At 42.0% G+C, this 22,145-nt stretch overlaps 3 protein-coding genes across 9 annotated transcripts; 2 read left to right on the top strand and 1 right to left on the bottom strand.

Moving 5' to 3' along the window:
* The first annotated feature begins 2,332 nt into the window (after positions 1–2,332).
* Positions 2,333–4,679, top strand: rbm12ba (RNA binding motif protein 12Ba). Its single transcript, XM_034696879.1, has 2 exons — positions 2,333–2,472; positions 2,738–4,679. The coding sequence occupies exon 2, from the start codon at positions 2,762–2,764 to the stop codon at positions 4,481–4,483; it is 1,722 nt and encodes a 573-aa protein (XP_034552770.1). The 5' UTR covers positions 2,333–2,472; positions 2,738–2,761; the 3' UTR covers positions 4,484–4,679.
* A 162-nt stretch (positions 4,680–4,841) lies between these two features.
* Positions 4,842–10,543, bottom strand: si:ch211-197h24.6. Of its 2 annotated transcripts, XM_034696881.1 has the most exons (12): positions 10,408–10,543; positions 10,066–10,156; positions 8,690–8,720; positions 7,615–7,692; positions 7,380–7,519; positions 6,610–6,735; positions 6,479–6,524; positions 6,313–6,381; positions 5,817–6,199; positions 5,605–5,709; positions 5,385–5,478; positions 4,842–5,178 (listed from the first exon to the last, which is right to left on the bottom strand). In XM_034696881.1, exons 2-12 carry the CDS (start codon positions 10,138–10,140, stop codon positions 5,135–5,137), a joined length of 1,191 nt encoding a protein of 396 aa, XP_034552772.1. In that variant the 5' UTR covers positions 10,141–10,156; positions 10,408–10,543; the 3' UTR covers positions 4,842–5,134. The 2 variants fall into 2 exon arrangements, with proteins under 2 accessions (XP_034552772.1, XP_034552773.1); XM_034696882.1 differs by lacking the exon at positions 8,690–8,720 and having other exon boundaries at positions 10,408–10,536.
* On the top strand, positions 9,863–22,144 carry tex10 (testis expressed 10). 6 transcript variants are annotated; one of them, XM_034696873.1, is made up of 17 exons: positions 10,517–10,811; positions 10,893–10,993; positions 11,347–11,546; positions 11,677–11,864; positions 11,980–12,306; positions 12,403–12,615; positions 12,830–13,082; positions 13,166–13,278; positions 13,405–13,652; positions 13,799–13,934; positions 15,878–16,047; positions 17,578–17,755; positions 18,571–18,790; positions 19,878–19,958; positions 20,063–20,247; positions 20,367–20,577; positions 21,677–22,144. In XM_034696873.1, the coding sequence occupies exons 3-17, from the start codon at positions 11,364–11,366 to the stop codon at positions 21,797–21,799; spliced, it is 2,829 nt and encodes a 942-aa protein (XP_034552764.1). In that variant the 5' UTR covers positions 10,517–10,811; positions 10,893–10,993; positions 11,347–11,363; the 3' UTR covers positions 21,800–22,144. The 6 variants fall into 6 exon arrangements, with proteins under 6 accessions (XP_034552769.1, XP_034552767.1, XP_034552764.1 ...); XM_034696874.1 differs by having other exon boundaries at positions 10,717–10,811; positions 10,893–11,125; XM_034696875.1 differs by lacking the exon at positions 10,893–10,993 and adding an exon at positions 11,044–11,125 and having other exon boundaries at positions 10,733–10,811.
* The last annotated feature ends 1 nt before the right edge of the window (position 22,145 follows it).

Consider the following 22,145-nt stretch of genomic DNA (forward strand, 5'->3'; position numbering starts at 1 on the left):
GCAGCTGGAACACACTACCAAGTGCTTTACAAGAAAAAAAAACTAAAAAACAACAAAAGATAAATGTGAGGAAGACAATGACTAAAAGTAAAAAAAAATAAAATTAAATAAATGAATAACTGCATTGAGGTAACAGCAAAATCTCTGCAAAGTGACAAAGATATAAAGGAAGATAAAAAAGTAATGACCACCATCAAATAAAAGGAAACAAAACAATGTTGGAATAATTAAAACAACAAAAAGATATATGATTAAAACAATCAAACTATCATAAATAGAAATATAGAAATATTATATGTTATATAAAGGTATTTTAAATCTTTCCTTTCCTATAAAGTGATACCTCCCTGTGTCATGTTCTCAACATGAATAAGATGCACAATAACAATGCAGAATCGTCCATTAACTATCTTCAGATAAACGCCATAAGTCTTAGTACTCTTATGTGTACTGTAATTCCGACCACGGTAGTTTTCAACTTGACTTTGAAGGAGGGATAAAGAAGTGATCGATAAAGTAACAAGTGTTTAGGTTTAACCTAAGAAATGACTGCATTTGTAACCAATTGAAGTCAGTGCAAATGTCCTTCATTGGGAAATGTTAAAACTGATTTGTCTGTAGAAAATGTGAAGCTGCTGTCTTTCATATGGGTGGATTTAAATGCCCTTCGAGGGTGAGTCATAAGGGACTTTTGGCAGGAAATGTAAGTGATAAGTTGCAGCTGTTTGTATTCACTTCCTCGTAACACAACGCAGTGTTTTTTCACAGTCCCCACCTCAGGGGAGAACCACAAGTAACAAGAAAAAGTAAGTACGATTATAACCGTATGGGGAACATTTCAGAGGAAACACTTACCAAATAAACAAGTGTACAAATCCAGCTGGATAAAACTCTAACTTGGGAGAAAACCACTGAAACAGTGTATACATCGTTTTGTTAAGTGTTAGGCTTTTGATCTCCATCCATCTTTCAAGTTGAAAGCTGAGGTCAGACTTTGACTCATTGTGGCGACCTGTTTTTTACGTTGGCAGAGTCTCCTCTTGGATTATTATGAAAGTTGGATGTTGCAATTTTTTGACTCATGAATGACTACTCTGATTTTAAATCAAATAACCCAGTGGAGTCAACACATTTAAACTAAGGGCTGTCAAAAGATGTCTGTGTATGATGTGTTCGGGTATTTAATACATTAATGTTGCTTCGAGGACATAAAGCTGAAATACCTCTATCGCAGTCAGACAATCAAACCGCATTGTAGAGATGGGATTTATGTCTCTCCGAAGGGAACTGGATCTTGAGGAGCGGTTCCTTTCAAAGAGCCGATCAAAATACTGGCTCTTTGGCTCTGTGTTATATTTATTTATTTTTAGAAGTTAACCAGGGGTAACTCGTTTTTATCAAGGAAACAATCACTTGTAGCAGTCATAAGATAAGATTTGGATCAGAATAATTCAAACTTACACATCCCACAAATATCTATTGGTGGGAATTTTTCTGAAATATTGATTATAATTTCATTTGGCATTGTAAGGTTCAAGGTTCAAAGGTTTTTATTGTCAATTTTCACTATATATACGAGACATACAGGAAAAACGAGAAGCTGTTTCTCTCTTCCAGCTTTTAAATATCTGAAATTTAAATATAAAATACAATAAAATATGATAAAGTACAGTTTTATAAAAACAGCCTATGTACACAGTGCAGGTAGTGCAGTGACAGTTTAAAAATGAACAATGAAAATGAAAATAGATAAACATTCCATAAGATGGTGTCATATCCCCATGCTTCGACAGTGAGATTGCTATTTTGAATTTTCCTTCACCTAAAAAACTTTGTGGCACTATAAAAACTAAGCAGGCTACAGATAACTTCCATGCAAAACAACTTTACTATAATATTTCTACACAATAACATTTTAACAATACAGAAAAAAAGAAATAAGAATAAATATATATGTATATAAAAAATATAAGTACATCTAGAATAAAAATTAGGACATTATATGCAAATTTGTATTACCCCACCTGGTGTTTCTACACCTGAACTAGCTCAGCTCCTTGACTCGAATCCACATCAAAACAATGTAAACAATAACAAAGTGTGACAATAGGTGTGAGCAAAAGACTCATGGGGCACGCAGGTGACACATGAAGGCAGCGTGGGCTCCTAAATGAACGGCTCGCAACTGCGAATCAGTTCTCATGGTTCACTTAAAAGAGCCGTTCAAAAGACCGACCCGTTCGCGAACCTCACATCTCTACCGCGGTGGCTTTGCTGAAAAACCTGTTTAGCATTTAACCTGTGGAATTCTGCAAACACCCCAGTCCACCAGGGGGCGCTAATGTGTCGAAACCTAGCTGGAGAGTTGATGGCAGATGAAAGTAAAGGGAGGGAAAACGCTGTCGTCCTGACCAGACTCCAGAGCACAGCTCCAGAGGCAGTGTAGGGTCCAGGAGGAGAAGACACCTTTTGGTAAGTAAGACACGTGGAACAGGAACACGACAAACACCATCTCCTTACATTAGATATTGTAATATGGTGTAGATTTAAGTATTTATGTGCGTTTCACGGAGAAAGAAAAACCTGTTTTTCATGTTCTCACAGAAGCATTTTCTTTTCTCTGCTCCTGCATGACGCACGTGTTTTTAGCTGTATAAATATCCTTCAAAGGACCCGCGTCGATGTCGACTTTTCATGTGGATGTATGGGGTTTTCACTTTGGTTTTCTTTGTTTCAGAAACTTCCTGTCCTGTTTTACAAAATGACTATCATCATTCGTTTGCAAGGCCTTGATGTGAAGGCAGGCACTGAAGACATCAGGACGTTCTTTAAACGCCTTAACATTCCTGAAGGTGGAGTCTACATACTGGGAGGATGTCTAAGAGAGGCGTTCATTGCATTCAGCACAGAAAAGGATGCCCAGCTTGCCATGCGGCTCACAGGACATATCTTAAAAGGGTCTAATGTGACTCTTCATATAAGCAACATGGCAGAGTTGGAGCACAAACTTAAGTCATTGTTAAATAAGAAGACCCCCTCCCCCAACCTAGTGAAGATACCAAGACCTTCTAGGGATGCAAATCTACACATGAATGAAAGGAATCTAAGCCCTCAAACTGCAGATCTACCACCCTCTACCATGCTACATGATATCACAACTGCAAATCTGCAACAGCTTCTCTGTGCTGACACTACAAATCAACAAGATCCAAGTGCGCCCACACTTGATTCAAGTACTGCCTTTCTTCTTGGAATTTGTACTGTCCTTCAAGGCCTCCAGTCATCCGATCAGAGTAAAGATGACGTAATTAATTACACAGAGGCTGGCAACAGAGATGTGTCTTATGAGATGAAGACTGAAGAGCAAAATGTAGAGTCAATCCCAGGCTATGTCAGACTCTTTGGTCTGCCATCCTCTACCACGAAAGATGACATCTGCCAGTTTTTCAGAGGGTTGGCTGTACAGGAAGCCATAGTGAATGTGAAGTTGGGACTTAACCATGGCTGCCTTGTTAAGTTTGCAAACGTACAGGATGCAAGTGATGCACTTCTCTTCAATCAACATCAGCTGGGCAACATCTCTGTTGAGGTACGTGGAGCAACAGAGAAGATGTGGACCGGTGCTCTGCAAGAATGTGAACATGCTTTGAATGTTGGAGCAAAGGTAAAACGGAAGCGAAGCCCTTTCAGAGAAACGGCAAACCACAAACAAAGATTGCTTCCCTCATTACGGATCAAGAGTGGACATGTTGGTCAACTGCCATTAAAAGCAAAGAGGCCAAGACCAGACAATGACTTAAGTGCCATTTCACCAACAAAAGAGTACATTGTCAAGGTTAGTAATCTACCCACAACGATGACAAAGACGGAAATAAAAGAATTATTTCGATGCGCATCTATTCCACACAAAAATGTACTACATCTGCTTGACAAGGAAGGAAACAGAACCGACACAGCTTTTATCATTTTTAAAGACACTGAGGATTATGACTATGCAATGACTCTCACCGGTTGCCACGTGGGTTCTTCTGCTATTGAGGTCTCGTCAGTCTCACGATTGATGATGAAGGAATTGATGGCTAAAACCCACCCAAGGAATCAGAACCATTTTCTGAGGACAGACAAGAAAACAAAGCAGAAGAGCTTTGTTCCAGCAGAGGAACCACCAAGTGGGAACCTAGACCCAGCAGCTCAGACATGCCTGTTTGTTCGAAACATGCCAGCTGATGTTCATGAAAGTCAAATAAAGGGTTTTTTCTGCAAATACAAAATTGCAGAGGATGATATTTCCCTTCTACGTGACAGTGCAGGTACGAGTATTGGTGAAGCTGTGGTCCAGTTTGGATCAGCCAAGTCTGCTGCACTTGCTCAGAGGCTCCATGGACTGAACTTTCTTGGGTCTGAAGTGCTCCTAACCCTCATTAATGTGAAGCAGATGGAGGACATCTTGGGACACACATTGCCTGACAAAGTTGAAAATTAATCTTCAACTGCAGACCCAGATATCAAGAACTGATGGATCTTAATTTTGCTACGTTGTCTTTCTACTCAATTGCATCAACCTGTTATGTTTCCTACTTGTAATCAAATGTATTCACTATGCTCAATATTTGCTAAGCGTTTCTATACAATCCATGTGAACATCTTGTACATTTTTAAATAAATGTATTAGAACTGTCTAATGACTTCTTATTAACTCAGGCTTCCCAGTGTTGTTATTGTGTGACTACATCTCTGATAACTTGGACCAGGATCAATCTACAGGTGTCTTTCACCTGTAGGAGAGTGATAATCAAAATTAAACTACGTCAATAACCAAAGCAAGAGGAACCATACAGAAATGTGGAAAACACTCGAGTTTAATGTCTTTAATAGAATTGGACCATGGGTAATTAACAGTGGTCTAATGTAACGATCATCTAAAGATGCAGAGAACACGGACAAGCATTTTATGTAAAACCTTTGAAACTAATAGACCTCTAAAGAGGCCCCCCCCCAAAGAAATACTGGGTGGCAACAAAAAAAAAAGCCTAAAATTATATGGTTTTACAGAAAGTTTAAACTCCTGGACAGTCAACTTATGCACATAAAGGACAGATGTATAAGAAGATTATGGTGTCACATCTCCTGATCATCATTTGTAAAACCTGGATGGACCATCAGAAAACCTGCTAGGACCTGCAGGAAAAGGTGTACAAAGACAAGAGATACAGTAAACAAAAGGCCAGCACAAAGAATGAAGCATCATTCTGACTTGCATGTTATTTTCAATTTTATTTTCAATTTGAGAAACATTTTCTATAGACTTAGACAATACATGTCCTATGTTCATGGATGGATAAGTCTATATAAAAAGGTAGCAAGGAGACTTGGTGCATACATACCTGAGAGACTACTGGAGTATCTATCACTGCTTGGCAATCTTGAAGGTGTGGAAGAAAAACTTGAGCTCATTGAAAAGCTGTTCAGACTGGAACCCTACAGAACAAACAAAGAGGAAAATTAGGAAGAGCCGACACCTATACTCCACAATTGTCATACCTTACCACTTAAGTAGTAAGGTATGACAATTGAAACAGTTTCTAGTCAAATCAAGCGCCATACCGATGATACGCTCCTCAGTCTGTACTCCATCAGCACATCTGTTAGTTTCTGTGTCACTTTCAGCACAAGCTGTGCGTCATCCTCGTTCTCTATCCGGAAAGAGTCCTGAGAAAAGATGTTTAGATGGAACAGAAATGATGAGTATCCTAACTAAACTGTTTTTGGTTTTCTTCAGTTTGGGTGGAGCCTTATGTGAGAAAAAAAACATTTACCAGGTAGGAAAGTAGTTTATTAGGAAGGCCGCTACTTTCTGGAGCTGCTCCCATCAGGCCCGGCCTCTCCAGTGCTTTGTCTACAGGTCTGTTCATTAAGCCACCCCCCACTGGGGGGCCCTGGTACTCATCAGGATACATTCTTCGTGGGCTCTCCAGTAGGCCACTCCTTCCAAAACTATCTCTTCCACTACCTGGTCCAAAACCATCTCCAGCTTGGCGTGGACCCATACCATCTGAGAAAGGTCTTGGATCCATACCAGAGTCAAGGAAATCTGGCCCGGTTGAGTAGCCTCCAAAGCCAGGCTCCCCATAGTCTCCTACTGGATAGTCAGGAAGAAGACCTCCCTGAGGAGGGAACCTCTGGTCAGAAAACCTGGGACCTGTGAGGAAGACATGTTCGCTGCATTTAAATGCACATACAGCAATTTATGAACTAATGGGGATACAGGTACACTTGGGTGAAGATTATTCTTTGATAGTATAAGTGACTTACCAAAGGGGGGTGGTCCCTTCAGTCCCATAACTGGTGCTAGTGGAGGTACAACTTTAGGAGCTGCAGAACCTGGGAGAGAGCAATGTGGACAGATATTCACAACCCAGGGAGAACAAAACCAACTGGAAATCATAATGAATGAACCGATAACAGCTGAATAACTCACGAAGTCCTTTGAAAGCAATGACTTCACAGGGCTCCTTCAGAATAACCTTGTACACAGGAGAGAAACAAAACAAAAGTCACTCTGCAAATTATGATGTATTAAATAGCTCAAAGGACCAAAACAAGACTCACTTTGAGTTGTCCCCTGCCCTCCGTCTTCTCCACCTCAGCTGCAGCTTCTTTGATCTTCTTTCTCACAGCTGGGTCTTTGACACCCTCCTCCTCTTCATAGGTGATCTTGTCAGGGTGGACTTTTTTCTGTGCACAAAGAAGAAAACAGTTGCAAATCAGGGGTTGGTAGTGTACTAGTTTCAAAAGCATCACCATTGTCACATTCTGCTGTAACATGGATTATGCTATACTGTCATCACCGATTCAAACGTGTTGGTTTTTGTACCCTCAGAGGTTGGTAAAAAAAAAGAGGGGGTGTAACAGAGTGATTTATGACCAACAGCAGCGCAGACTAAACCCTGGTCTTCTCCCTGTTCCACTCTGACTTTTTGGCGCAGAGCCATTCTCACTAGTAAAAAGCACTGCCTCATTTTCAAAGCAGGTATGTTTATATGGACATCTTATAATCGGGGTAATAGCCAGTTCAGAATAACAGTGCTTCATGTAAACACATATTAGGAACAGACTGGTCAGATCAAGTCCATCCCCAAATAACTTAATTCTGATTAAGTGGTGTGTAGTTTACGTCGTTTGATGTTTGGCTTGTTAGCCATATAAACACCTGATATGATCATTTCTTCCTAGTTAGAGTAAACCTACTCTTACTGCACATGTCGGCTCCACATGACATTATAACTTTCTGCTTTTGTTTTGGAGACTTTAAATAAACTCAAAAGAAATCAATTAGAACTCCTGAAAGGTTTTTGTTGGATCAAAATACAAATACTCACCATGTATCTGAAACTATGTTTCCATCCTTTCACGTGGGCAACCATATCATGCTGCAAGCGGGAGACGGCGCAAAGTTTGCACTGGTAGTGCGGTGGTACAGATTTACTGGGGCTTCGGTACTCCCAAACATAGTTAAGACCTGTAGACAAGTAACTATCATTGGTTATGCACTTAAGCATAGGAAAGGAAAAAGGTATGGTAGATGTATGCTAGGAACATATCCCTTCTGCTCACCAACAATGCAGTCTGTGACTCCCTTCAACACTTTGATGAGACTGGGCATGGTCTGGATAGATGAGCCTTTGGTGAACACTGAGGAAACAACAGTGGTCAACAAAAAGCAGAAATCCAACAAATTGGTTCAGTGAGGCACTTTATCAAGGTATCGATGTCACAAGATAAACCTTTAATGATCATTGTTAAGAAGACAGGTGTTAAACAGGTTTAGTGTCTCATTGCCAAATTACTTTATCTTTATTAACTGAGCAACCCAAACTCCTTGTGTGTGCTTTAGAGGTTGTGGGGGAAAAACAAGAACCACAGCTCTTGGCTAACCCTGTATTTGGACCCTGATAGGGCTTCAAAACACAAGCCCCATTGACACTTTTCCCCTAGATTTGCCTGACTACAGAAGTGTCACTTCTGTGCTGACAAAAATAAGCAGTTGAACTGCAACCACACGATAAATTCCCTGCACAGTTCAAAATGCTCTTGTGAATTAGAAAGTTTAACTCAAAGAAATTGCGTGTTAGAAACATGTCATCAAACCAGTTCAGAACAAACAAACGAATGGAAAACAGAATGCTGCATTCAGCAGTGTCACAATGTTTTCAAGAGAAAAAAAACACTTAAAAAAAGAGGAAAAAGTTCATACAACCATCAAAGCACAAAAAGTGCATAGCGGCAGCCATCACGAACACGCAGTTCCATGTTCCACTTTTCAAAGACCATGTATAGTGGTCTATGGAGACTTAAGGAGCTAACAGTACTCATCTTCAATGTAGCAACATGTTAGGAGAATGGGTTGGCTTTTGAAATTTATTGGTATAACTCTGCATTTTCAAATCAAGTAAATATTGAAAAGTGGCTTTTTCAAATAGTAACACGAGTGCAATGTAATGGACAATGTTTTGCAAGACTAACTGTAGTGACAAACACTGATCATGGCACCAGAACAGCCCCCATTTCTGTGACTGAGAGTCTCAAAGAGTGGTGGACATGCCACCACCCCAAGACAAGAAGCAGGAAAATCACTGCCTCAAGCTCTAACTCTCAGCACTGGCAGTAGCACCATGTATTGAGGACTTACCTATTTCAGCAGAATGCTGCGGCAGCTTTCTCTGTCAATGGAGGGAATAAACCCACATGAAGGAGAGAGACACATAGAGGCATTAGTTACAGGATGACATTTAGCAGAGGACTGAACTCCAGGTCCATGTCGGCCACCCTATGTATGCCAAAGAGCAAATATTTTCTTTGTTCTCCATTGCCCCTGCAACAAGCAGTGGCAGTCAGAGACAAGTGTCCTTGTCATTATAATTCTCAGTTTATGAGAAAAAAGAACAGGAAAACAGGCTTAATAAGGCAGCACATTTACTATATGAAGGATACAACACAAAGTATGTTTACAGTGGTAAAAGTGGAATAGCACTGAGGTCAAGACCTCAGTAGTTGTTGCAAGAAGTTTGAAACAAAATGTAAAAAAGCATGTTTCATCTACCACTGTGTATTAAGGCCTCTTAACATCCAGTGTGGTGTGTTTGGGAGCGCTGATTTGAGTTTGACATAAAAACAGCATACTCACTCGAGAAAATGCAAATTTAACAACCCGCCCTTTTTCAGGAAGGGAAACGAAGGGAGTGATATCAGCCTGGAACATGTGAATTTTAACAGTATTAATGTTGTTCCTGCTTTATCTTGAGGCCTTCGACTATTATTACTTGGGCTTAAGGCAGTGCCACAAGAAAGCATGTTGCCAAACATCCCTTAATCAAAAGAGAGAAGCCAAGAGATAAAAGACAGTAAAAAGCTTCCAAGCACAAGAACAATTCAAAAGGCTGTATGTAGCAATGAATTTGCACATTTTGCATGTTACATTTCTGAATAGTTTCAAGAATGACTTCTTATGCAAGTTCCCTTCGTGTCTTGCACTGCATTTCAATGTGTGGCAGTATATGCTACTCTAATTTGCTGCTGATGTACATATATGCAAAAAAACTAAAACATCTTATCTTCTGTGACAGGATCCCTCCATGAGAACTGCTAAGTCTCTGCCTTTTAGACTTTGTGACAGCACTCAGAGGTAAAAACTGAGTAGTCTGTCAACAGGTTTTGGTTCAGAGAACCAAAGTCCCAACGACACACATAAAGCTCAAAGTCTAAAAAAAAAGAAGCGAAAACTATAACCAGTTTCAGAACACTTAAGCAATGTTTACATCTTTGAGCTGCCAACTGGACTGTTTGAGGAAAGTCCTCTAGATCACACCAACAATCCACAGCTGTGAGGCCCAGATCACTGATTTTGGTTTTCACAAACCACAGTGCAACACAGCAAAGCCCGAGAGCACAGAGGTGGGTACCATGTCCACCTTCCAAGGACTGCTACCACCACCTGACTCTCAAAGGTGTATATTAGTGGTTTATAATGGGTTAGGCTCGTGCACAGGGCACTGTTGTGATACCTACTCTGTTATTCCTCCTTTGATTTGGCTGCGGCCCATTTTTTGGTGGAGGGTTGTTTATTGAAGCTTGGACCTCCATTCCTTCTGTTTCTGGACTGTGGGGTAAAATGATGATTTGTTATTATTTTTTCCACTGAAAAATAGAGTAAACACCAGTCTCTACGAACAGATATCGGTTTCACTTCTGTTGTTTCGTTTCATCTAAGGCCTAGTCAAGCCAACAGTTATGGTAGACCATGTTCTTTACAATATCACGCTAGCTATGGTAAACCTCATAGTAGGCACAGACGCCCAATATCTTATTTGTCATTACTAGTTGAACACAAAATAGAATAAACCCTCATACCCGAGGTATTGGATACAAACTGTGAATTCCTCCGAGCACGAGTTAGGAGCCGACGACCCGACTAGCTAGGACGTTACGATAACAACGAAACTACAAGCGGATTCACATGAACAGCCCGGCGTTGATGAGCAAAGAGGGCTGTGCGTTTGCCAGCTTTAAAATATTGAATTTTACACTACTTTATTTTCGTTCTCAACAAAAATAATCTAAAAAAACACATTTTCGAATTGAAACAAAACAAAACATGTCATATATGGTCAAGAGTGGTAAGGCGTTGGACAGGAAATACTTAAAATGATCAGGCACTTTTGGGGGCAACTGTGCAGTGCGCTCGCTTTGTACACCAGGGCGTCCCGTTAATCCCCCCACAGTGACTAAACTAAACTGTATGAAAAACATTCATTGTAAGTGTATTGATTTATGATATAAATTGAAATTTATGTAACATGTTTTGATAATATTACATTTTCATAAATAACAAACAGGGTTATGAATGTAAGCTCCGCAGCCGTCGGGGTCAACAGTTCTAACGACGCCTTGCTAACATGTACACAGAGCTGAAGGACCCCATGCATAAGCACGAGATGTATGAATGCTAAGTATTTTTCTTTTATATTAATTTATACATTTTAACAGGGGCTAATCTTTATCTCGAGACACTTGTTGGGTGGTTGGTGTATTTGGAACTTCTTACGGCTGTACCAGGACTGTCTCTGTTGTGAGTAAAATGAATAACTGACATGCATGATGCCGAAGCAAGGTAGCAGCGACACAGTTAGCCTCACCTAATGTCAGTGGTTGTGAATACGAGTGCAGCTGCCTCAGTGCCGATTGTAGATTCTTATAAATACTTCCATCTGTGTTGTATGCTTTAATGCTTCAATCATTCTGTCCAAATATATTCAGATGGTCAGTATGGCTTTTGTCTCTGCATCACAGATCTATAGCTTGAAAGGATGAAGTCCAAGAAGAAGAAGAGACAGGATGACTTCCAGAAGGTGAAGTTAAAAGTGGGAAAGACGAAACCCAAAGCTGATAATGCCACCAACACCAACTTCCGTACAAAGGGAATCCATTTATCTGAACAGCTGAAGAGAGACACAAGTGGTCCCACCACCCACAGACAGCTTGGTATTAATGTAAGCTCTTCCTTTCTCTTTCATCTTTTCAGTAAACTACCTTACTTGTCATCATTATGAATTAACGTTTGGAGTACTTAAATTCCTCTGCTTTCTCTCCTTTCTTCTCCTTTCCCCCCTACCTCACCAGGAGCTTCTGTCTCAGCTCCACCATTACAATGCCAATGTCAAACATAGTGCCTTGATGGGTTTGAAAGAGTTGCTGTCTCTCAGTCCTTCTCTGTTAGAGCAGCATCTGTCTCGCTTGCTTTCTGAAGTGGCAGCTGTTTTCACGGACAAGGATGGCAACGTTCGGGTGGCAGCTACACGTGTGCTCAGGTTAGAGAAGTATCAGTGGAACAGAAATACAGCAGTATAGTAAAAATGCAACCTTGGCTTTATTTTCTGTCAGTGAACATAGTCTAAGCTTTCTGCACCTGTGCACTCCTTCCAGGTTAATTGCACAGTCTGTGCCTGCAGAACGAGTGGCTCCATTTTTCCCCCTCCTCAGTGCCCACCTGTCCTGTGCCATGACTCACATTGAGCCAGCCATCCAGGAGGATGCCATGAAAGTTCTTGATGTGTTGCTGGAGCACTACCCAGGTCTGCTAGCTTCACGGCCTGCTGTACTTCTCACTAACTTCCTGGAGTTGATTTCCCACAAACAAAACAGCACTGGTGCCAAAAAAACACAAGATGCAAAGGGACGGACGTGGGCACTATCAGTCAATCCAAGCAGGGCTGTTACAAGCCAGCAGTGGCGGCTCTCTGTTCTTTCCAGGTTTGACCCATGCACACTTAGATTCTGGATACATTTGTTGAATTATACTATTAATTTAGCTGCTGATCATTTGTTTCGTGTCATTTCTATTTGAAGGCTTGGACGCTTTCTGCAGGCAGTGGTTGAGGAAAGACCAGTGGAGGAAAGTGATATTTTTGTTCAAACTGAAGGAGTGTTTGGTTCCAGTGGACATGGCAGGCTTACACCTCTCTGTCTAAACTGGGAAGAGCTCACCTACAACAAGGTTGGAGTCAGGGTGTATGAGCATTCTGGGGCCAAACCAACTCCACGGTCCACCTTTAAACTCAGGTAGGATACCAAAAATCTCCCGAGCCACAAAGGAACACACACACAGACACACACAGACACACACACACACACACACACACACACACACACACACACACACACACACACACACAAACACACAAACACACAAACAAACACAAACACATTTAAAATTGTTTCAGTTGAATTTCATACATTCTAGTCCATGTTTAATGTTGATTCTCCATCTTATCAGACCGGAGGTGGAACCTGGACCTGCAGTGGGTGAGGGTCTGGAATCAGCTGATTCGGTGCAAAGCTTTGCAGCCACTCTGGTGCCTCTTCTGTTGGAAGTTTGGGTAGAAGCCAGTACCAGCGACTGCACCTGGAACAGCAGTGAGGGTGCTCACCTGCTCACCCCAGAGGCAATGTCAGTAATGTTCCAAGTGTTGTCGATTCTGCAGCTGCTGAGAAAACTGGCACCTCAGCAGGAGCATCGGGATGCACTGGTGAGATGTGGAGTGCAAAAATATCTAATGGTTTATTTTTATACAAGATAAAGTTGACTAAAATGCTACATATGTTTGTGTAGGATGCATGGTTTCATAAAGAATACCTGGGAGACTTTAAGCAGCACTTCATGAAGAACTTTCCCTATGGTTCTCGGGATACACCCAGACATAGGAAGAAAGGTGATCTCAAAAGGTGAGGGATGTCAGCGTTAAAATGATCATTAAAAATAGAATGATACGAAGGATCTGTTGTCATGCCATATTTTTCTATAACGATCCAGTTCACTGTGGTGCTAAAATCCTGTTGCCTTTACTGCAGGTCAAAGCAGACTGCAGCTGTCCCAGGATTCACGGTGGAGCCTCTGGCCCTTAACATCACACTCTGTCAGGTCATGGTGTCCCTCAGTCAGAGGCAAGGAGTTGGTCGAGAGACAGACGGAGACTGGCTGACACCTCTGAGAACATTTGTGAGAGACACTCTGGGCAGCGGGGTTAAGCTGAGCTACAAGCAGCTCCACATGCTACTGGGTACTGTGTTGAAGATGGTGCTCACACAGAGGAGCAAAAGTAAGCATCTGAGGTTTCATTCAATAAGATTATGTGCACACACAAATCCTAAAGAGTCAAGTGTTTGAGACAGTGGGCAAACATTTTTTTTTAAGGTGAATTGTTTGACCCTTTTTGTTTTTGTATGTGTGTTTGTGTTACTGCAGCAGTGACAGAGGAGCTGTTGGCAGCTGTGTATGTGTACTACAAGCAGAGGAACCTGACTTTGCAGACACGATCGCTGCTGCTGTCGTTCTACAGCAAACTCTATCTGCAGGAGCAAGGACACACACATATAGCAAGGTACTCTCAGTTTTTTGTTCTTTACAACCATAGACTGTATAAAATATGGACGTAGGATCTGTGACGTCACCCATCTGTTTCTGAAGTGCTGTTTTGAGGCCAATCGCTCGACGGCAGCCATATTGCTGCTGTTGAGCGAATGTGATGTAAAGAGGCGGGCTTTGAGTCTCCTAGCCAACAGCTACAGTGTTCCCACCTGTCAATCAAGTCAGCTGTGTCTCTCATTGGAAGACTCGTAATCTCAATATCTTTGAAATTGCTACGTTAGAAAAAAATTCAGTCCCCCTACAGTGTGTGCTGATCGAGAAATGAGCTATCCAGACTACACCCGTCTTTTGTACCAGGCTGTAAACATGTTTATTTCTGCTGTAAAGATCGGCTTTTTTGAATTAGTGTGTATGTGGTTTCCAGTACTTTTGGAGCCAGCCTCAAGTGGATCCTCGATGAACTTCAGTTTTTAGCACTTCCGCATTGGAGTCATATTTTTAGACCCGAGGTTGCCGCTTGTTTACAACATGTGGGATCTTCATACTGGAGATTTACAACCCTTAAATTAAACACAATTACAGCTGTGGGGTCCTAATAAAGGGTTTTATTCTAAAATGCTTTGTATTTTTATGACTGCGTCTTCCAGTGGGCTTTAAAAATAAGAGTGCATGGAAAAATGTAATCTCAATACAGAACAGAGATCATGGTTTCTCTCTAAGTTTTAGCATTGTCAAACGCCAAAATGAGTAATTAGAAATCATTCTAGTGTACATTGGTATAAAACAATGTGAATCCTGAACTGAAACTTAACACCTTTATAGACATTTATTATATATTATTGTATTAACCTGAAAATGCGACACTTTTTTCTTTCACAGTTATACATCTGAAAATAGTGGGATTGTCTTATATTCGGGGTTAAGCAATATTAAGCCAAATTTCATCATAACAGACGTCACCTCCATCTGTAAAGCAGGTGTACCCCTCATAACTGAAGTTATTCATCACTCACTGCTGCAGCTAAGGGGATGTAAGATGAATACACATGGCTACGACTCATGTCTCCCGATGGTCTCCAGAGTAAAGCTGCTTAAAAATAGGATGTTACCTGACCACTAAGGCAGAGTTATATAATGCTTTTATTTAAGATAACAGTTATGAATGCAGCAGGGACAACAAGGGTCACGCAGCTGAGACATATGGTACAATTCTAATATTTAAATACTGAAACCACGTGTGCTTCATTTAGATGAGATCATCCTTAATTCCATTAAAATATGACATTTACATTTGAAATGACATTGTAAGCATGATGTTATGGTGTTAAAACAACAACTTACCTTGTTTTATTTAATGAGTTTGTTTGATTATTATTGCTAATTAAAACTGACTTCTTCATAGAAACCAAATTTGATCTTGTTAAAAAAAAAAATGGTCTTGGAAAAATGCAGGGAGTGGGGGGGTCGTCTTATTTTCCAGTCAATATCTTACAATGTCGTTGTTTTTGAGAAATATGGAACTTCCAGAATATCAACCATGCTTTTTCCCAATTTTAAGATATAAGAACAAAACTCTGTTTAGGGAATACCCCAACATATAATCAACTGTATGAAGGGGTTTGTAGTAAACACATCTTTTAAAGTCTAAATGAAAGGATGCCTCATTAAGTTCTCCAGGCTGAACTTTTCCATAAAGCACATCCCTTATCTACATCCTTTATCTGTGCTTGTAAACTGATTGGATAAAAGATTGGAGCACAGTCTTCTACTCTTCCTTATCTATACCCTCAGCCCATAGAGAGTAAAAAGAATCATATTTGTTTGCACACAAACGATCTATTGAGGTCCGAATGGAAATTCTTCATACTAATATCCTTTCATTCAGTGTTTACATTTGAATGCTTAATTCCTCTGTGTAACTGTCTCTGCTTTACTCCTCCCTGTCTTCTTTTGAAGGAGTAAGGTGCTGAGTCGCTGGTTGGCATATCTCCCTCTGCAGTTGTCCCAGCTGGGCCACCGTAACCCTGCTCTCTCCGCACGAGTTATCATGTCCATCCAGGCTGCCGCTTCACGAGGAAACAAAGACCTGCTCAACAGTCTGCAGACAAACGCCTGCACGCTCTATGGTACACACACACACACACACTCATTTAGAAAGAGAAAACCGCAGGGACATCGATCATCTGGGTTATGTATCTTGTTATAGAAGCATCTATATTTGTGAAATCAATCATAAGATGTAAATGTTGTTTGAGTTTTATGAACCCTCTTAACACACCTCAGTCAGCACTGGCCTCACAGGCCCTGTGCATGATGTGCTAATGACCTGATATGGCAGCCTTTAGGATGGAGTAACACAGGACTTCCACCAGATCCGTGTCCGGTCCGTCTCTGATCCGCTGCGGTCCGGCTCCGTACGCTCTCGTCCGTCAACACCCACTGGTTGCGTTTTCGGAGTGCAGCACGGAGCAGGACCGCTGGACAGCTGGAGTCATGTGACAGAGGTTTTCCTTTGACAATCACTGAATCAAGGATTCTCCTCCTCCTCTCCTCGTCCATGTTGTCTTTATCAGCCTCTGAAAACCTCTGACCTGATGACTCCAGGCCTGGCTCCGCTCAAAATTACATTTTGTTGTCATAGTTAAGTTAAAAAACGATCTAACAATAACACGGAGTGTTTTATTCTGAAAATTAACCGGGGTTTTATTTTGTTTTGGTGCCTGACTTCCTGTCCCGCTTCATCTGCTCTGTGCTGAATTGATGCGTCGGCATCCGGCAAAAATAGAAGTCTTGGGTATCTGATTTATTGTGTTCCGACCTGCCGGATCAGAGACTCAGCTGGAACGCAACGGAGCGGATCCAGTGGGGGTTAACAGATTGACTAGAATAGAAACCTATCAGATCCGGTGCCGTGACGGACCGGAGACGGACTGGACATGGATCTGGTGGAATTTGGCCTTGAGAGATGGGAGGTTTTGAAACTTTCAACCCAAAGAGGATCATCATAGTACTGGAGACTAGTACTTTCTGACTTTGTAAATGTAATTCTGCTGTACTCAAGTTTCCTGTTCTAGGAGTACTTGGTTTAATAAACGTATTCATTCAATTGAAAAATCACAGCTCAACATAATACAGCATTGAGTTACAATGTAACTGAGGCTATGGAGCTCCATGTTTTCCAATTTACAACTTTATTAAATGAAGTAGAGGTAAACGGCAGAGGTTATGCTGATGTGGAGAGGAAGAAAAAACTGTGGCAGGGCCAGCAAATCACCACCACAAGACTCCTTTTGTCTGAGGTTTTCTGACATCAGCATGTGCGTCAGAGAGAGAACAGCGCTCACGCACGCACGCACGCGCTCACGCACGCACGCACGCACGCACGCACGCACGCACACACGCACAAACACACACACACACACACACACACACACACACACACAGACACACGCACACACACACACACACACACACATTGTCTAAGTCTTAATTCTATCTACATCTGTTCCTTTTTTTTTTTAACTATTCTGCTAGTAGGACAATCTTCCTGGTATTGATTCATTTTCCTCTCAGAGCGTCATGTTAAATACCCTGGGGGTGCTGTCTGTACTTTATTACATGTTAAGTGTGGCAAATGTGTGTGTTTGTGTGTAAAGATCCACAGGAGGGGGTCGTGGTCCTGTTACCATCAGAGACACAGCAACAAATGGTGCAGCTGCTCTACTTCCTGCCCAAGATGCCCCAGTCCCTGCTGGCCAATCTGAGCTGCTGCTGCACAACCGGACGAATCTCTGCCAGCCTCGCCGCCTCTCTTATTCGTATTGTCCACTTTAGGTGAGTTTTAAAAACTCTGAACATGTCAGTTAACAGAGGAGGAATGTCTTTTTCTTGTGGAAACTAGCAGCTCATTAGGCAACAAACTTGAGGCAGCCCTCCCTGCTGCCACCAGGTGGCAGTGTTGTGCTTTCAAAAGATACTACTGACACTGAAAATGATACGTATCAGAAGTCTTCCTGATGACAGGTGCTGATGTGGAGAACGTGCATATTCAATATTTAACCAACTGGTGACATCAAATAATGATTCTGTTACACCCCAAAGCCTACCTTTCCCTGTGATGGTGTGTGTGTGACCTTCTGTCTGTGTCACTGGGGCAGTGTTATACAAACTCTCAGCTGAGGGAGTGCTCAGTTCATCGGGATGGGAAGTGTGTGTATGTGTGTGTGTGAGAGTAATGAGTAGGGCACAAAGGGCTCTTTGGGAGGCTGGAATGCAGTGTCGTCATAGAGTAGTAGTTGAGAAGATACTTCTGTCCGCATGTGCGTGCCGGGCTTCATAACAACTCTTAATATTCACTCACATTTCCTACTGTAACAGATCTATCCTCCCCTCCAGACATGGGAGGGATATTTGATAACTGTTTGTCCTCAATGTTACGCTTTTACAAAACACAGCATCATGAATAATTCGAAGCGATGCAAAAAAAAGGAATATATACGCAGGGGAGCATAATTTGTAAATTATTTTATATGGTTTTTCTGAAATGCGTAGAAAATTAAAAAAAGATGATGTTGGATACTCGGAAAAAGCGTGTGTTTGATCCACATATCTACGTGTCTGTCATTGTGTAATCTGGTTACGTTCTCCAGGTCATCTCTGAGTGGCTGGTCCGTTGGGAGCCAGGAAGCGGCTCTGCAGGACGTGGACTACATCAGCTTCCTGTTCTCCACCCTGACGGGCTTCTCCTCCGACAGGCTGGCCTCTCTGCAAGAGGATGACGACGATTGCCTGCCTCCCTCACCTCTGTCACCGCTCAGCCTTTACCCCACGCCTCTTGAGCAGTTCACACACCAGTGGGATATTGTTGAGGTGTGTTTACGGCATCTTTCTTACAATCTAATCAGAGTCGCTGCAGATCAGAAAACTTGGATGAAACATTTAGAAGTATCTACAAGGGACAAGGGGTTGGAGTAGGAGGCAGAAGCAAAAAAGACAATGTTTGAAAATGAAAAGTATTGATATTCTGGACACAGCAGTGGTCTTTCAGTCCCCTCGGTCCCTCTCTGTCTCTCATATAGAGCTCAGAGGGGGGAAGCTTTATCGTTGCACTCCGGCTGAGAGGGGAACCTTTATCGCGTTGCGCAGGTTGGAGATGCGTGGTTATCGGGCATGGTGGATATGCACAAATGCTAATGAGAGCCCATGGCATGATGGGAGTGTGACATTTCTGCACAGAAATTACAGTTAACATTGCTGTGCCCTGGGGCAAGTGTGTGTGAGTGTGTGAACAAGTGGGGGGGCTTATAATCACTAATTCAGCTCCTCAATTAAGCCCTCAGATCCTGCCTCTCTCATCTCCCTGTCTGAGTCAATCACGGGCAAGTGGCGGGAAGGAGGAGGAAGGGGACATGCAGTGGCGAAAGTGGAGGGAGGGGGGGAGGCATTAGGGGACGGACTGTGTCAACTCTGGTTCGACTAATGAGACAGGATTGTTTTTAATGACGGGGAGAATGCCAACAGGTGCAGTGTTCTGACACACACTGGCTCGCTCTCACTCCTGCACTTCAGCACACACAAACACACACACACAAATCAAATTGATAAAAGCTAATGAGAAATTAGATTTGGATTTGAAGTTAACAAGGAAAAGCCGAGCCTGGTTTTCCACTTTCAAAAAGTTTCTGGCAGCTGCTCAGGCCTTGTGTGCATCTTCTTTCCATCCCTGTGAAACTAATATTCAAGTATTTCAATTGTTATTGAGGCCTTGCTTTGATTGACAACACTGTAGAAATATGTGTTCTGGAGTTTGAAGGCTTAGTTTATTTGTGGTGGGGATGTGGTTTTCTTCCACTATGTAACATAAGAATCACAATTGAATGTTTGCATTTGTTCAAAAGAGACACTCTAGTACACACTTCTAATAAAAAACTAATCGTTGCATCTTTTGTATTTTTAGGAAGTCTGCCACTCTTTGGAGACTCTGGGTTCAAAGTCACAGTGCTTTGACGTCTTGCAAAATGGCATTTGCAAATACCTGGTAAGAAATTGTTTTCATTTGTAAGAAAAAATTCTCTCTCACATTTAGATGAACTCCTCAAACTTTGCTTCCTTTAAAAACAAACAAATGTGTGTTTCTCTCAGACGAAGTTAGGGATTGTACCTGACAACATGGCAGCGGGGCTGCTCAGAGCTGTGTCCAGACTAATGGACCTGTCCGTCTTGCCCATCGAGCCTGTGCTGCGCTTCCTGTCTCAGTGCTGCCTCAGCCTGCTGGCTCTGCTCGTCACTCTGCAGCAGGAGTTGCCCACCGAAACAAACCACAAGAGGTAGAGTGATCCAACCATATACTGATAATCTCCCCTTGATAGGAATTCTTGGCTCAAATAGTTGTGATTTTTTGTGGTAGCAGTAATTTGATTTAAACGTCTTTATGCCCCATGTGCAGGGAGGCCATATGGGGTGCCTGTGTGTCAGCGTTGAGCACTGTTCCTCGCCTGCTTCGAATGGTCCTGCAGTTGCTGCGAGTTGGAGATCTGAGCGAGGACGAGCTTCCACAGCTGGGACAGATCCTGTCAATGCTGCTACAACACACACCGATCCAAAACCAGCTGCTGGCCAACGCCACTCTGCTGCAGGAGATCATACAGCAGCTCACGGTAAACACAGACCCAGACGTGAGGAATTGAAATGTGCTAACCTGTCATGGAGGCTGTAGCAACTACGAAGAGCCAAAAGCCGTTGGGCCTAGTTAGAGTCGGACGCGCTAAAAGCAAAAATCTCTAATGCACAAAAAAGTAAGTTTAACCTTTTATTAATCAGAAAGGATTATCAACTCATGATAAAGTGCACAAAAGAAAATAGCCATAAATAAGCCATAAATAAGCCATAAATAAGCGGTCAACAACAGTACGGAGACCCAGCTCACCCCCTCTCTCTACCTCCACACAAAAGAAAACAGGTGGCCAAATCAGTGGTTCTAAAAGGGGGTTCCTAGGACCCCTGGGGGTCCGCCAACCATAGCGCGGGGGTCCGAGAAATAATTGTAAAAAATTCTAAGAAAATTATAAAATTGTGCTGTGTCATTAAAAACAGCATATATACAGATGAGGACCATTTGCACCAATGAAACCAGCATATTGTGCCCATTACTCTCACCATAGTTAGCTTTGGGCCAAAACAAACTGATATGATTGTGACACGCACATCAATCTGTCACGTATAACTCATTCACACTTCATTCCAGTCACAATTGCTCCTGCTACTAGTTAGCTTTGCTTACTACCTTGCAAGAATGAAGCCATTTCTAAATCAGTTCACATAGTAAAAGTGATGCTAAGCCAAAGCTAGCTAAATTAAGACCATATGACGACAGGTATATAGAGTTTGGTTTTATTGAGAACAGTGACGGGAGACCAAAATGCGTCATGTGTCTTCAGGTGCTAGCGAACGAAGCTATGAGGCCAGCCAAGCTAAAGCATGTGCTTAATGTAAGGGGTCCCTGGCCCCAAAAAGTTTGAGAACCCCTGGCCTAAATGAACTCAATATCCCGCCCCTAACACATGACCCGTAAATAACCTAATTAACTGACCCCACAATAAACCATATCGTAAACAAACAACAAAAAACAACATCACAAAAAATAGACAAACAATAACCTACCCTAAACATCAGAATAAGATAATATAAACACTTGAATCCTTCATGGCTCCTACAGAGGCTGTTAATCTTAATTCTCTCTGCTTGTGTGTGTTTCAGAGGTATTCAAGAGGAGCGACCAGGGAGCAGTGGCTGACGGACTTACTCTACTGTTACAGTGTCACTGTGACGCATGGCTCATCGGCTCGACGTGGAACCCTCGGCCTTCGAGACATGTACTGACCCCTCACCAATATCTCGTAACTTTTACAAAAAAGGACACTCACAGCTCGGCATTGATAACACACACCTAAACGTACAGACAGCAAGAACAGTGCAAAGTTGTTTTTTTAAATCTGATTGAAAAAGACTACTCCACATTTTGTTTTTACCGCTACTTTTTCTGTGTCTTGGGCTGACTCTTCATTCCTTATTCGTTATCTTGTGAACTATTTGTCTTTAGTCACCTCCTCTGACAGTTGTTGTTTCTGGTTGTGCGTTCTGAAAGCACATGGCTATCTTTTTGATTTAACTAAATTAAACTGAAAAGAAAAAAAAGAAGCAAAAATAAAAACTCAAACCCAAGCAT

Source organism: Notolabrus celidotus, chromosome 12 (genome assembly GCF_009762535.1).
Source record: "Notolabrus celidotus isolate fNotCel1 chromosome 12, fNotCel1.pri, whole genome shotgun sequence".
NCBI classification, from domain to species: domain Eukaryota; kingdom Metazoa; phylum Chordata; class Actinopteri; order Labriformes; family Labridae; genus Notolabrus; species Notolabrus celidotus.